We start from the raw sequence: 17,500 nt of genomic DNA on the forward strand, positions 1-17,500 counted from the left end.
ATCCATACACCTTATATTCATCATCTTCACTCACACAATCCTTCTGACCCAGTTGTTCTCGCAAACCCGCAGCCTCTGTTGTCTCTCTGTCAATGCCACAGTGCCCTCGCCGTAAAGGTAGGCCAGCGTTACGCACAACATCAGAACCTCCCTTTCATTTTGCTTGATATCTTTCTGTCTGCCATTATTCCCTGCACCCTCCTCCATACATTTGCATCCATGTGAATTCTCCTCCGCACCTCCACCATGGACGTAATCCCTCATCATTGTTCCTCCCAGATACTCAAACCTATTTCCCTGCCTGATTTCCTTTTCCTCCAACCAAATTCATTTATTTTCTCTGCTGCTCGACCCACATCACCGAAGTCTTCTCCATACACATCTTCAGCCCACGTTTCTCAAATGCCTTCTTCCACTCCCCCAGTACTTTCTGCATCTCTCACCCACTCTCCAACACAACAGCCAGATCATCTGCATACAGCATCCTCCCTATACTACTCCTCAAGCTCACCTTCCTGCTTACCAGCTCCATCACAATGATAAACATGAGTGGGCTGAGAGAGCTCCCCTGCCTCAAACCGATGTTCATGCTGAACTCCTCAGACATCCCAGGACAAACGAAAACGATTCCCCTTGTTCCCTTGTACATCCCTTCCACCAACCTGACTTCTGCTTCCATCACTCCCATCCATGTCAGTGTCGCCATCACCATCTCTCTCGGGACGGAGTCATAGGCCTTCTCCAGGTCCACAAATCTCAATGCCATCTCATCTTTCATCTCCAACCTCTTCTCCACCAGCTGTCTCAGCACGAACATCCCGACATCGTCCACCTACCCTTTTCTAAACCCCTGCTGCTCTTCTCCGATCTCCATCTCAATCTCCACACTCTTCCTTATCCTTCCATCCAGAATCCACTCCAGCACCTTCATTACATGACTTAGGAGCATAATCCCCCATACTTCCCCAGATCTTGAATATCACCCTTCCCCATCCATGTCGGCACAATTAACACCATCTTCCAATCTTTCGGAATTGAACGCTCGCTCATACATATTATATTCAACAGCCTCTTCGTCAAACTGACTCAGACTTCTTCTGCTGTAATTATCATCTCTGTACACACCTCATCAATACCTGTTGCTCTTGTCTTCATCATCCTTTTCAATGCCGTCCACACTTCCTCCTCTGTGATCTCCACCAACTCCACTTTCCCCTTGACATGACACGGTCGCTCGAGCCCACTGTTGCTTCCTTCCCAGTTCAACAGCTCGATGAAATATACTTCCCACACCTTCAATACTGCCCACCTCTCTGTCACTATCCTCCCACCACCATTCTTAATCACTGCCCCCCCTTCATGTCCTGAACATCCTCATCCCTGTTATGAGCCAATATATATATATATATATATATATATATATATATATATATATATATAAAAAACATCTTCCACCCACCATCCTCTTCAAACTTGTTGTAAACCACCTTTTCCATATCATTCCTCACCTTATCCACAGCTCTTCTCTCTGCTTTCTTTTTCTGCCCATAAAGGTGCAGCAAACCAGCATCCGGCTGCATCCCCCTTTCCTTGATTTTTCTCTATCCTCTTCCAAACCTCCTTTTCATCAACTGCCTTTGCTACCTCCTCTGCCCACCATACCTGGTTTCTTATCCGTTGATGATTCACCCTTTCCTGACTCTCCTTCCACACAAAACTTCTGTAATTCCCCTAAACGCCTCTCCGTACTTCTTACACTCCTCCCAATCTTCCATTTCTTCACGAAGTTGCTCAAATCTAGCCCTCAAACTCTCCTTGTACTCTACGAGGAAGTTTCCCCTACACTTCCCTCACCTAATAATCTTCTGACCCCCTGTTCTTAACCTCCATCCTTTTCTTCATCCATACCACAAACACCACAAGTTTATGCTGGGTGGTAACATGCTCTCCCACCACTGCCTTACAATCCTTAACCCTCCACAACCGTTAATTCCTTACCACCACCAAATGCAGTCCATTCCCATCATGTGCTCCAGTACGTCCCTGAATTTCTGTTGCTTTGCCTAGTCCTTCCCATTTGTGGCCCATATACTGATATAACAAAAACCATTTGCCTCTGCATAACGACCAATGCCAGAACAATCCCTTCCTCCCATCTTTCTACTCTGACCACCTGCTTGCTGATCTCTTGAAACACTATTATTCCCACGCCATTACTCCATCCATCACCACCCGCATGCAACAGCTTGTATCCTCCTATCAACATCTTCGCCCTGGATCCTTTCCATTTGGTCTCCTGCACACCCAACACTTCCAAATTCCTTCTCTGCATCATCTCCACCACTTATACCCCTCTCCCTCCCATTGATCCCACATTCAAACTACCTAGCTAGAAATTGCTTCTGAATCGCTGCCCGCCTAATAGATCTAGTACCATCTTGGAATGGAATAAAAGGAGAAGGAGAAAACGGAGAAAGATAAAAAGGAGAAAGAAGCGAAAGATAAAAAGGAGAAAGAGGAGAAAGATAAAAAGGAGAAAGATAAAAATAGGACCAGCTGTCCTGAAGCTCACCTGGATCAGGGCCCTGTCACACCTTGACGTTTTAGCCAGCGTATGGCAACGTATCAAAATGTATGTAAAACGCTGGCGTACGCTGAACTATTGATGTTTTTTTCAGTTTTGGGCGTATTCATAACGAGTTGGACATATGCATAACGTATTAGTAACGTACACAGAACGTTTCGATAACTTATACCAACGAATGCTTCGCGTGTTGTCGGCGTTCACAACCTATGCCCAACGATAGTCTAACTTATGCATAGCGCGGCAGCGTATCGCCGACAATCACGTGGCGTAGCCTATTAATAGGCTTCCGCTCAACGATTTAAATCATAACCGCACTCGAAATCGAAGTGTCAACATCACCGTCATGCCCAAGAAAAGAAAAAAACCCAAAAAGAAACATGGAGTCTGGAACACTGACGGGTTCCTCCTGTGAACCCCATTTTTATATACCAATTCCCCTAAACGCTGCCAAGACGCCATTATACGGTAGTTGTAAGTTAGAAACACGTTCAGTAAGTTCAGTGGTCATCCGGAAGACGTCAAATACGTCTACATACGTCAATATGTGTTGGAGATACGTTACACATAGGTTCAAAGCACGTTACTCATAGGTTAGAAATAAGTTTCGGGTACGCTAAACATTACTTCGACGTGTTTCGACTTATGAGTAACTTACAAGTAACGTGTGTCGACGTGTGTCAACGATCGCATAACGTGCCTACAACTTATGGCCAGCGTATGCGGAACATGTGAGTCATACGCTGGCATACGTCAAAAAAATTTGAGCATGCTTAAAATTTGTCGACGAGCTCGGCGTACTTCGACGTATCCCAGCGTGCTCTTAACGTATACAAAACTTACCCATAACCTATTCGACGTGTGCCAGCGTATTCGCCAAATTTTTCATACGTCGAGATACGCTGGCTAAAACGTCAAGGTGTGACAGGGCCTTCAGGAGCAACAGTCACTCAACCCCCCCACCATCCCTACGCAAACCCCGTTAGACCCTGAATTTTTTTCATGCCGTGAACAAGCTTTGGTACATCATGGGAGATGAAGGTCGTGGACAAGTTTCATTGAAATTGTGTGTGTAGTTCGGAGAAGAGACCAAATACCTAATTTTAAGGGGTTAACCCCCACCCCCCCCCCCTTATGGACTACTCCCTTCATGAGCGCAGATTTTGATGCAGTCAATACACTTTGGTGCATGATGGATGATAAAGGGTGTGGTGAAATTTCATCGAAACTGTGTGTGGAGTTTTAGAGAAGAGAGGAAATACCTATTCTTTTTTTTGAGGGGGTGGGGGTGGGGAGGGTCAAAATATCCCACGTAGACCCACTTAATGAGTGCAGATTTTGATGCAGTCAATGCACTTTGGTACATGAAGGGTGATAAAGGTTGTGGTCAAGTTTCATCAAAATTGTGTGTGTAGTTTCCGAGAAGAGAGGAAATACTTATTTTGGGGGGGGTCAAACGGCTTCCCTCACCCCCCCCGCCATAGACCCCCACTTGATGAGCGCAGATTTTTATGCAGATGATAAACTTTGTGGTCAAGTTTCATCAAAATCGTGTGTAGTTTCGGAGAAGAGAGCAAATACCTTTTTTTCGGGGGGGGGGGGTGGGGGGTGAAGGGAGGTAAAAGAACAAATACCTAATTGGGGGAGGGGGTTCCTCCCCTGTAGACCCTCTTAGTGAGTGCAGATTTTGATGCGGTGGATACACTTTTGTACAATACGCGTAATGAAGGTTGTGGTCAAGTTTCATCAAAATTGTGATTGTAGTTTTGGAGAAGAGAACAAGCACGTATTTGGGAGGGCGGGGGGGGGGTCGGTCAAAAACCCCCTGTCGACCTCCATAATGAGCGCATATTTTGATGCGGTCGATACACTTTGGTACAACACGCGTGATGAAGGTTGTGGTCAAGTTTCATCAAAATTGTGTGTGGAGCTTCAGGGTCGAGAGCAAACACACAAAAAACACATCAAAAATATTTGGGGGGGGGGGGGTTAAACCCTCCCTCCCACCCAGACCCTTTTAATGAGCACAGATTTTGTTCTGGTCGATACACTTTGGTTCAACATGGGTGATGAATGTTGTGGTCATGTTTCATCGAAATTGTGTGTGTGTCGTTTTGGAGGAAAGAGCGAATACCTATTTTGGGGGTCAAAACATTCCTCTTAGACTCCCTTAATAAGCGCAGATTTTAATGCGGGAAATACACCTTCGTGAGGCATCAGATGTAAAGTTTGTGGCCAAGTTTCATCAAAATCGTGTTTGGTTCAAGCGATAATGACTGAAGTGTTTACGGACTGACTCACTGACTGACTCACTTACCTACGGACATCGCTTGATCATGTAAGCTCACCTGACTAAAGACCTGGTGAGCTAAAATGAGAAAGAGGGGAGACATAAAAATGAGAAAGAGAAGAAAGATAAAAAGGAGAAAGAGGAGGAAGATTAAAAGGAGAAAGAGGAGAAAGATAAAAAGGCGAAAGAGGAGAAAGATAAAAAGGCGAAAGAGGAGAAAGATAAAAAGGTGAAAGAGGAGAAAGGAAAGGAGAAAGGATAAAGAAAAAATACAAAGGAGAGTGTGAGGAAGAGAGCCATAAATAGCTGGAATAGGATAAGGACCAACGTCTGGATTGTTTTGGTCCCCAGATTTGGTTGACAGTCTGTTGAAAACTGTGTAAATGCAAATTGAGATAAGAGAGTAAGCGGGAAGCAAGACCAGCCAGACGAATAATTTTCAAACAATGACAAAGTTCAAGGATAGTGTTGGTAGAGGCGACTTACCAAGCTCAGCTGCGGCCTTCACGTCAATGTTGTCATATCCGCTGCCAATCCTCACGATTACACGCAAGGCTTTGAATTTCTCAAGGTCCTCCCTCGTGAGTGTAATCGTGTGATACATGAGTGCTGCCACCGCCTCATTCAGCACCTGGCATCAGAAGAACACATCGTACTTACAACCAAGATTACAAACGGAATGGTAGCGGACGTGAAGGAATAATGAGAAAAAAATTCAAGGAAATGCCTGAACAAATGTTGAAAACTTATTTGAGTTAGTCTGTTTGTAACTCCCAATTGAGAGCTTCACTTTTGATGATATAAACCCCATCATCTCCCCTGAATGAATCCCATCAACTAACTTTTAGTTTGTCCACAATTCACATAAAGGTATACCAATATCACTTAATGTCCTTGTAGTATCTGCAATTAAATAGAGAGAGATGAAAATTTGACACCATGCGCGCGCACGCGCAAACACGCACGCACACACGTTTCCATGCACAGCAGCACTTAAGAACAAAACAGTACAAATGCGTAATCTGAGCATGCCTTTGATGTGTAGGCCGAGCAATTATACAGAAAGTTGCATGACCTATTTGTGAATGAATAAGGACCAGTTATAATTTCTGTCAAAGTCAGTGACGTCTACAGTGGACTATATCATGTGAAAATGCACCGCAAGAATAAAACTAAAATGTGGAAACATTCGTTTCTTTGTTTGCAATTTTCTTGCCATTATCACACTGGAATTGTTGCATTCACCTCTGAGCTGTCCAGCACGGAATTGAATCTCAATCCAGCTATAAACTGTCACCGTGATGCTTCGCAGGTGTAGCACCATCCATCGGATGGACGTTAAACTGGGTGTGCCATCTGCCAGCATTAGTTTGTGGACGATAAAATCACCGTCTCTCTTGCAAAGAGGAATAAAACCACAGTCACTGTCTCCAGGAACCGTGAACACATGACAAATTCTTGCTCGAATGCACAAGAACACCACATCAGTGGCACAACCACATCTCAGAAATAATGCCATCACTGGGCTGAATTCAGACTTGAACCCCAGTGAAATTGGTATTCGCCAACAATAATGTGAAGTGCAAATAAATAAAGTCGACCACAGGAAAATTTTGTGACGAAGAGCATAGAAATGGCTTGGCGTTCCTTTGTCTGCAATATACATTTAATCGATTGGTAGCAAATGTCCATTTTGTTGTTCCTCCTCAAACGAGAGAGGAAAGAGTCATAATTGTTGAAAGTTTATTTGCAAGGGTCTAAACGACATAAGGATCCTTCGCCGACTGCAGAAACCTATTAATAAATTGAGAATCCGTGCTTCCAGTCATTTCAAAACGTTGTATATTCATGGAAACGGCTAAATTTGTGTCATTCCCATAACGCTTATGTTATGCATTCATATTTGCACTCATGGAAATACACCCTTAATATTTGGTGCCAACTATAAATTACATACATAAAAATGACAACATTCAAAAAAATCTCATTCCTCTCCCCTCCCCATGCCATACATTCTATTCATTCTTTCACCTCTCCCTCACTATGAATGCTAAATACACCCTTGGTCTTGAAAACCTAGCAGCAGTAACAGTGCAACTTCAGTAGTTTCACAGCAGGAAGTTTTCACTTGAAAAAACAAACAAACTTGCAATTAAAATGTGCGGTTGAACGGTTTTTAAATTGAATGTCAATTTACACAAAAACTAATTCACAAGTCTTGAATACTTCTTTAATTAAAATCCTCCAACACAGGTGACAAAGATGGTATTCACATAATTTCACCCCATAAAATAGTTTTCCAAAATATCCCTGAACCCAAACTTTGGAACTTCATAATTAGTGTTTCTTGACATTTGTAAGAATGAGGAGAAATTATGTTCCAAAGCTGGTCCATCAGGCTAAACTCTTGTGCGCCTCACTCCATTCTCATCCATATCTGACCATGATCAGACATTAATTAGCCAAGTCAAATTTCACGTTAAAAATTAATAATCACAGACAGGTCACCCTTGGTCATTCTAAAAATTATATTCTTTTACACTTGACTTCATTAAGAAATATGAGTCTGAAGTCATGTACGAGTTTTACAGCAAATTGTGGACAAATTATGGCCTCCACCGCAGTGATCACTGGGAAATTCAAACTTGCATTTGCTGCTTATTAAAAACGTGTGTTTACTTTTTTCATAAGAATAAAGAGAACGATTTAATAACTAGAACAGCAATGGTTGAGCGCATACCTCCGCCAGGCTGAACAGTTTACATTTTGTATCCCACTGATATAGTCCAGCAGCAATTTCTCATATGAGGCCAAATCAGGAAATTCGTTCAACACCCCCTACAGAAAAGGTTTGACTTGGCAGGGTGGCAGAATAGACCCTATAGAACAACTCCAGGTAGTATATGGTTTCAAATTGTGGTATCATTAAAATTCTACAGGCCATTATACATACCAAGGGTACTTACCAAGAGGGTCACTGTGGGCTAGCAAAATTTAGGGGGAGGGGTAATGTAAACGTGAATATCTTTGTCTAGACTCAACCAATTTTCAATATTGAGGTATCATTGGCTTCCTATTATAATTCTCTATCAGAGTATGTACAGTTATTTGAAAATGGCCTTTGCCATGGCATCACCAAAGCTAAAATATCACACTAATTCAAACTTTCTGACATTTTAATTGTGTTCTCATATGAAGGTGAACGGTGTTTCTCAATTACTACTGGTATGTATACATTTTGGAAATCAAACGCTTAAAGTATTGTTCTGCAGAAAGTCATATACATACAGAGGCACGCATAAAGAAAACTGCAACTGTTATTTTTAGCGTTCGTCTTTTACTAGCGTATAGCAACACGGAAGCACATCCATCAGAGCCGAGCATAACAGTTGTCTTTGGCAACACGGAAGCTACTCATTCATCATAGTGGATGATAGTAGCTATCATGGTCGACACTGGGAGCTGTGCATGACAACACAGAAGCACATTAGTGAGAGCGAATCATAATAGTTGTGCAAGGTTGCACGGAAGCACATTCGTCAGAGCGGTTTGTAATATTTGTGTCTGGCAACAAGGAATCACATTCGCCATGGAAGCATGAAGAGGTCATCTGTTGTAACTTTTAGTCAGCGTCTTCTTCACCACTGGATTCAAAGATTGTTCTTGGATTTTCACAAGTTTCTTTGGCCATACATGCACATGATTCTGTGCATGGCATGTGGTTGGTTCTGCATGTGCAGTCGGCTCGGTGACATGGAGACTTCTTGCAGTGACAGACAGTCAGCTCCAAAGACCCCGTGGTGCTGGATCTTTGGTCATGAGCACAGGCTGCAGGGCCCCATCCTGAATTTTTCAGCCATGTCCAGCTGCTGGTGGAAGGCTCTGTGTAGGCTCCAATGCTCTCTTCCATACATAGGCCTGGTAATTTCCTCACTTCATATGTTGCAGTAAGCTGTCGAATGTAGGGGGGAGATTTTCATTTCTTTGTCCCTTTTGACAGAACTGCCAGTATCTCACATTGTTCACTTTCCTCCCAGCCCCCTTGGTTGTTGAGTACATTGCACATATGAAGGCTTCGCATGCTTCTGAAGTGCTGTTGCTGAGCTCGGGTTCTTCTCCAAGCTGTCCCAGACTGGTCTGATGCTCTTTACTGTCAAGTAAGACATTGAAACCCTTTTTCTTTCCAAGTCCTGAGAGTGCACTGTTTGAATCACACCCAGTGAGTGCGTGGAAGCCGAGTGAAGCATTACACAGCTCAGGTCCTAGTTTGTGTGCCAAGCTGTGGATAGGAATATACCTAGCTTTATCCTTGATTCCAGTCCGAAACCACAGCTCCCGACACCAGAGTTTTCTGTAGTGTGTGGTGCAGAGGACAGCCACATCTGTGTCAGGTGTTTGAATCACAATCCTCTTGTGATAAGGAGAGGCATGTTTTGCATGTAGCAATATTCGTGTGTCTGCCTCTTCATGATCTGACTTGAGGGGAACTGGTTCTTCGCAGTGCCCTCTGATGACTAGCACAGACTTCTGCCGGTTTTTGAAACCACCACCGATGACTAGGTGTTGACCATCAAGCAGAGTGTCTACCCCCATGTGGCACCATGTGTCTGCCCAGAAGGCACACAAGTTGACTTTGTTTTCCACATTTCCAATGTATTTGATCCACTGCTTTGGAATAGGAGTGGCTGGCCCTTGGATTGTCACCTCTAAGGCTGCAGATGTTCCTCGTTTCTCTCGCTCCCCAGCTTTGATCGAGAGGCTGGAGTACCGGTCGAAGACAACATCAACCCGCTGACAACCATTCCGACGTAGAGGGGCAGTAACCAGGCTGTAATACTTGAATGCCATTTCACCGAAGTTTGCAGCACCAGCGGACTTTGTCATCTGTACCAGCGCCATTGCATCGACGATGTAGGCCGTAGACATCTGGCTGGTTATGACTTGTGGCAGTTTTGGATGGACATCGACCTTCTTCTCTAACTCAGCAATGAGTACGCTCTTGTTGGTCTTCCTCTTGCTGCCATCGTAATGGGCCAGGGATAATGGCACTGTTGATAACTCGTAGCTGAGGAGTTCTCTCAGATTGATGTCCCTTGACTTTCCTGTGATGAGACGGCGGCCAAAGAGTTCACGGTCAGCACTAAGAGTGATAACTTTCTCATCAGTTAGCTTCACCGTTTTCTTCTTGCTTAGTGTGGCAAATGTTTTGATCTTCAGGTTTGGCAGGGAATCCCAAAATGTCACTTCAAATGTCTCGACAAAGATATTCACGCTTACGTTACCCCTCCCCTAAATTTTGCTAGCCCACAGTGACCCTCTTGGTAAGTACCCTTGGTATGTATAATGGCCTGTAGAATTTTAATGATAACACAATTTGAAACCACATACGACCTGGAGGTGTTCTATAGGGTCTATTCTAACACTCTGTCAAGTCAAACCTTTTCTGTAGGGAGTGTTGAACGATTTCATTTTTTTCAGGTCCTTGCTCCTGGACTAATAGGCCAGATCTGCATCCGAACCTGAACCAAAATCGAATCGGCTTGCTTTCATCTACCAAGTTGCATTCATTTTTGGGAACGTTATCGTTACATCTCGTTACATTTAATATTAAATGTAAAAACAATTTAAGCAGTGCAAAACCCAGAGAGGAACAGCTGTTTCTAAAGATGAATGCAGAGGGATGCAAGTCAAGGGGAAGGAGGAATTCCAAGCAATGTTGGTGGTGTCCTGGAAATAAAGGAAAAATTTGACCACCGGCAATTTGGTAGTAAGCCTCGGGTTAATGGTAATAAAGCATTGATATTAAATCGGACAACTTATCCAATTTGGTATCAAATGAATGGAACATTTTATCAGTTTATGGGTCAATGTCTGATTACTGATGGCAAAGTCAACCTGTGCATTTATATTGGACTGGTCTGCACACACAGGTTCAATGACTGCTAGTTAATAAAAAATATTTTAAAAAGTTGTAACCCGACAAGGTAAATTCAGTAGCCTTTAGAACAAACGTATTATAAGAGAATATACAACCAAATCGGTAAGTTTGTTTCTAAAATACTTTAATCCGTGGTTTGAACAAAATTAAAATTCCTTTTCAAAGAAAATTTTGTTTTTTGGCTTTGGCAAAACTGGTGATGTAGGTTTCTCATCGGCTGGCAGCTCGCTCTTCTGGAAACCATGAGCAAGTTTAGCTTGTCACAAGAATATATTGTTGCAGGCTGGGGGTCGGGTGAGAAGACTACCAGGGGAGAAGCCATCACAGACTCCCCGGAATTGCAGGCAGTCGCACAAGGATAATTCCGTGACGCGGCGGGTCACTAACCGACTGTGAATGCCAATAACTCAACCACACGACTTAAGGTCCTCCGTCTAGTTTATCCGGTTACCTAAAAAAAAAAAAACACGTGATCTAATTACCGGTGGACACGCCCTCAATACGCCTTGTCCGAACCGGATCACTTTACCGGATCAGATGCAGCCGAGCGACAATGCCAAGGACGTACCGGCTAAAAGGAACGGATCGTTGGGAATAAAGTCCCGGCTCGGTTAGGATACGGACCATGCAGGATCAATGAAAGAAAGGACGAAAACGAGCTGGGAACATTTCTACAAAGGATTTATGTGGAAAGATATGTGGCAAGATAGATATTCCTTTCGAGGATAGATATGTGGCACAGTGAATGTTGTTTATTGTTATCTGTAAGCAGGGATAGGAAGAAATGTGTGGTGCGATAATACACAAGCAACTTACAAAAGCAGACACAGAGCAGAGTGACCCTGATATAATTCTTATACAATCTTAGCTTAAGCGAGGACAGGCGCCAGGAGGCGCACACATGCGCGCACGCACGCACACGCACACGCACACGCGCACGCGCACACGCACGCACGCACGCACGCACGCACGCACGCACGCACGCATGCACGCACGCACGCATGCACGCACGCACACACACACACACACACACACACACACACACACACACACACACACAGATGAAGAGGAGTTAATGAAGAGAAAAGAAGGAGAGGAGATGAGGCTAACAGTCTCTCAATACCTTACATGATTGCCCGACCACGCCACCAATACATTTTGGGGGGATGCTCCACTGGGCGATACCTCCCTGACAGCCAGCGCATCGTCTCCTGCTCCGTGGCACTTTGTGCCGCTAAGCGTTGATCCAGAAAGGTGGCATGCCCGACACGCGTGAAGGAAGGACTTTGGTCGGAGTCAGAAGGTGGAGTCCCGAGCAATGGGTGGATGGGTGGAGTCAGCGGCAGTGGGTGGTGAAGAAGGTGGAGTCGGCAGGTGGATGGGTAGGTTGTCAATCCCAGGCCATGACGAGCAGACAGGAATGAGCAGACAGGAGCGGTGCGCAGGAACGACGACAGGAACTGGCACTCACACTGGAACTGGATCTGGAGCTGGAGCTGAAACTGAAATCCACCAGCAGACGGGAATGCAGCGCAGGAAAGACGACCACTAGTCCAGGACGAGCCGACAGGAATGAGCAGACAGGAGCGGTGAGCAGGAACGACACTGGAAAGATGATGACGATGGACAGCCCCGCGACCCGTCCTTTTATAGACCCCGTGATGCATGTGGGGGTGACAACCCGAAGTGATGTGTCATCACCCGAATCGGGCGCTCTGGTTGGGCCCCAGCCAGCACACGGGCCGGCCGCCATGACCGGAAGCTGCCTCACTGTACTTCCGGCCAGATGGTTACAAGCAGCGGAGTTGTCTCGCTCTGAGCACCGTGACACGAATCGCCCTGCACCAAACTTCCGGGCCTTCCACAGCGAGTGGCGGTCAGCGCCGGTCAATGCGCTGCCTGTCACTAGGCCATGCGGCCCAAGCCGTACAGCATGCCTCTGCCTGGCTGCAGCCTCTCTGGGCGGAGAGGCAAGAGGACGTTAGTCATCTGCGAGAGACACTCGCGCCCGCGGTGGTCAGCGAAGACTGACGGTAAGATGCTATGGTAACATATGCGCAGACCCAAACACGATGTGTGCCACTCGTGCCCTGCTCCGTGTGCGATAATAAATTATCCCGGGACTGCAAGTGGGTCCGCCGCCATTAATCACGTGGCCATTTTTCAAAGGCAGTGTCGGGTGCATGGTGCCAGCCCTGATCTGTGTCAGGGAATTGAGGGAAAGGATTGGATATAATTATTGTATGTAGATTTGGATTAAAGAACAGTGCTCCGCGTGAATACTGTAATTTGTTAGCACGTGGTGTGCTGCTCCGTCTATTTCCTCGGCACGGAATTCCTGCAGCGCGCCGTTAGGTTGGTTATCCTTCTGGTCTCGGCACGGCATTCCTGTAGTGACGCGGTCGTGTTGGTTACTCTTCTAGTCGCCTGAACAGTGGGTGGGGGGGGGGGGTCGTCACTGTGGGCACGTGCTCCGTGCAGCGTGAGCGGTTAGTGTTTTATCCCCATTACTTCTGCAAGGACGCATTCTTATGGGAAGGGTGCGACCGTGGTTTTTACAAATGGGTGTCCGAGCATAATGCCTGCTGGCTCACGCGAGGACCGCTTGCTTGGATTTACCTCAGGAATGGAGAAAAAAGGCAGAGTAGGAATGAAGTTCAGAGGTTTAATCAGACCTAGCTGTGAGATTTACACAACGCACTGTCCCGTTCGACCCACTAGACAAGCAGGAAGGGACTATCTGAACGTACATTAATGAAACAACTGACTGGGTACCACTGTATGTTGGCTGCTATTGGTGTTGGAGGGATGCGGTTTCCAGAACCGCAACAATATTGTAGAAGCCTTAAATTCCCATGAAAATAAAACTCGAGTCTGATCAACATGGCAAATAAAACTCTATTTAGTCGATATGGGAAGTGAGTCAATCTGTCGTTTTAACACAATTCCACAAGGCAAAATCAAGTTATGTATAAATTAATTATCGTCATGTATAAAATCAAGTTATGTTTAAATTATAGTCATGTATAAAATCAAGTTATGTTTAAATTATAGTCATGTATAAAATCAAGTCATGTATAAGTTTTAGTCATGTATAAAATCAAGTAATGTATAAATTATAGTCATATATAAAATCAAGTAATGTATAAATTATAGTCGTGTATAAATTATAGTCATGTATAAAATCAAGTAATGCATAAATTATAGTCATGTATAAAATCAAGTAATGTATAAATTATAGTAATGTATAAATTATAGTCATGTATAAAATCAAGTAATGCATAAATTATAGTCATGTATAAAATCAAGTAATGTATAAATTATACTCATGAATAAAATCAAGTTATGTAAAAATGAAATTATGTATAAAATCAAGTTATGTATAAATTATAGTCATGTATAAAATCAAGTTATGTATAAATTATAGTCATGTATAAAATCAAGTTATGCATAAATTATCGTCATGTATAAATTCAAGTTATGTAGAAAAATCAAGTTATGGAAAATTATAGTTATGTATAAATTATAGTCATGTATAAAATCAAGTTATGCATAAATTATCATCATGTATAAAATCAAGTTAAGTATAAATTATAGTAATGTATAAAATCAAGTTATGCATAAAATCAAGTTATGTATAAAATAAAGTTATGCATAAATTATAGTTATGTATAAAATAAAGTTATGTATAAATTATCGTTATGTACAAAATCAATTTATGTAATATTAGGAAAATCAATTTATGTATAAATTCTAGTTATGTATAAAATCAAGTTATGTAAAAGAAGCAAAATCAAGTTATGCAGGATATTTTCCTTCGACAATGTACTCGGATACTCATCTTTATGCTACCTCAATTGGTTTTGGTCGTGAACATGATCGGTTTAAACTAAAACTGCCAACAAGGGGGCAGTGCATTTTTAAACAAGTCATTAATCAGACGGGGGTATCAAGCTAGGTTGTCTCAACGGCACTTAGGTTGTGGAAGTAAAATATTCAATAGTAACTTTCTGCTTGGGGTTAACTGGATTATGATCATGATGTGCACCATTTGCAAATTCTAGGATGTGGACGTGACATAGGTCGAAAAGGGCAATGCCCCGTCTCCAAAAGCACATTGGCACACTAATGCATCGTGTTGGCATATTCTCAACTTGCTGCTGTGCGCCAACAGCGAGGACAAGCCATTATACATTGGCATGGTACAGCATGCCTGTCCAACTAGTTTTTAACCGCGCTCAAATGATGTGAACCACAACACAGTGACAATGACTTGATAATGCAAAATATGCATGCCGATGTACAAAACCCATATTTTACCAAAATACCTCAACAGTTTAATGACACCTGGCTCAGGGCTATGTATTGGTACTGTGGACTCGGTGTGAATGCAGCCCAGTCTTGTTCCATCATAAAATACTGTCAAGCAGGGGAAGGCATGAAGCCTTCCTACTCCCATGTCCAAGTTTCCATTATTTTTTTTCATAGACAGTGTCAAGGCTCCAGAGAATCTAAAGCACAGAATAGATCAGGATGTAACAGAACAAAAGGAACAATAGAATGCGTGTGTGTGTGGGGGGGGGCAGGGGGGAGTACACACCAACAGCAGAGTTGAGGCACAAAATCCAAGATTTGTTCAAAATCCTTTCCAGTTCCCACATTATTGGGATGGAAATTATTATTTTCTGTTTCAGCCCAAATGCGAATGTCTCAAAAGATATTTCTAGCTTTCTCAACTTCAAAATGCCAGATTTGTTTTATAACACAAAAGCAAATCCCAAACATCTTTGTTGCTGAAAGAAGCAAAATGGAGAAACCAGTTTTAGAAAATCATCATTGCCTTTTGCCAGAGCTAGTCACAGGCCATGCCATCGCTCAATGTTTTCATGCAATATTAAAATAGAAGCTTTAATCCCTTTGCACAATTATTTTATGGTTTGGTAATGGTTAAAAAAATTGTTGGAAAGACAAACACACAAGGAAAACAACATATTCCTTTATGGAGGAATTAGATAAGTATATAACAAATAACGCGTCTTGAGATATGACACTTCAAACATTTTTCAAGGCTCACTGATGCAATAATGAAATTGATAGAATTGTAATGTGTCAAATTAAATTCGGATCGGCTTTGGTGGGTGGAGGTGGGGGGGGGGGTGGTGAGCAGAAGGTAAGTTAAAGAATGGGGAGGAGAGATGACAGAATATGCTGGATCAGGTCTGCAGCTATATGGAGTCCTGCTCTCACCTCTGGGCTGGCCCCCCTGCCTCACATCTTGCTCAGCTTGACACTGGAAACCAAGACCTTCAAGATCATTGGAATCTCACACGATGAAGCAGAGTCAATGGGCTTATCATTTCACCATCACAGACAGGTCAGTGGTCTGTTTTCTACAGCCTCTTTCTTGTCCTGCAGCTTCTGCTCTTTCCGTGCTTCATCCCCTGCTCACCGCCCAGCTTTCTACAGGGCTCACAACACGGTCCAAAATCAACCCTCTTCTGATAAATCTACCGAAGACGAGGATCACTGTTCACCTCCACTCATTTGTTTCTCTTTTTCCCGCCTGTGGAATCCACTTCCACATCCTCTTCAATCTCACTCTTCCATTCAGGTCTAGGGCTCTGTAGATAGGGTCATGGGGGGGGGGGGGCTCCCCTCTTGCAGCCATGCGAGCCATAACTACAGGCAACCAGGCCTGTAACTCATTTTTATACATGACCCTAAGCATTCTGGGATGTTATTTGCTTGATTAATACATGGGCCACACCTGTGTGGAAGCCGTTGCTTGGTGTGCCTTATTTACCTAGGTGTTTCTATTTTCTGTCCACTACCTGTATGTGTGTCAATATATATATATATATATATATATATATATATATATATATATATATATATATATATATATATATATATATATATATATATATATATATATATTGTTGTGGTTACCAAATTCGCAAACCACCATTCAGGTCCCTTAGGTGAGGTATCTCGGTAAGTGCATGTGTAGTTAGGCCCAAACCCGTTGTCTAGTGGGAATACATGTCATTTAGGCGAGCTGCGACTCTTCAGGATAGCCGTTTTTCTTTTACTATCTTTATTTTGGACCAACCGCCATGATTACCACCACAACCACAACATCAACCACCAACCACAACGCCGCTTCACCACAACCGCCACGACCTTCACGTCACACCTCGCAACCGTAGCATCGCCACCGTTCTTGCCCCGCTGTGGGTACCGGTGTTGGACTCGTGCAGGGCGCACGTTGAACAGCGTGTACAAAATCACGGATTTTGTGCTTCAAAAACGGATCAAAAACGACACACGCCCACTTTTTGCCGTCCAATCGGTGAGCGAGGGGCGAATTGGCCCCGCCCCCAGGGCGATCGATATATGCAAATTTGTGGATCAAAAAGCCTTCACGCCCACTTTTTCTCGGGCCAATGGGGAGCGAGGTGAAAGGTCAAAGGGAGGGGGTCAAAGGCGAAGTTACGGGGGGATAAAAGGACGGTGTTCGTCAGTCAGCAAGAAGGAGTCAGCAGGACGAGAACGAAAAAGGAGAACGAGAACGAGAAGGAGTCGGAACGGAGGGGACGAGTGTGGAAGTCTGGAGCCCGAAGCCTGCAGTAGCTGGAGAAGCTGAAGAGAGTCGAACGAGGAGAGCCCAAAGAAGAGTCCAGGGTGG

At 43.8% G+C, this 17,500-nt stretch overlaps 1 protein-coding gene across 3 annotated transcripts in view; it reads right to left on the reverse strand.

Annotated features, from left to right (window-relative positions):
• CTBP1 (C-terminal binding protein 1) overlaps window positions 1-17,500 on the reverse strand; it is a 385,392-nt gene that overhangs the window by 122,354 nt on the left and 245,538 nt on the right. For all 3 annotated transcript variants that reach the window (XM_085848577.1, XM_085848575.1, XM_085848576.1), the window contains one exon: window positions 5,361-5,505. In XM_085848577.1, coding sequence (XP_085704703.1) covers window positions 5,361-5,505 — 145 coding nt within the window. The remainder of the gene's footprint in view (window positions 1-5,360; window positions 5,506-17,500) is intronic.

The sequence above is a fragment of the Eptatretus burgeri genome, chromosome 12, assembly GCF_056783735.1.
Source record: "Eptatretus burgeri isolate ZD-2024b chromosome 12, Ebu_testis_v1, whole genome shotgun sequence".
Taxonomy (NCBI): domain Eukaryota; kingdom Metazoa; phylum Chordata; class Myxini; order Myxiniformes; family Myxinidae; genus Eptatretus; species Eptatretus burgeri.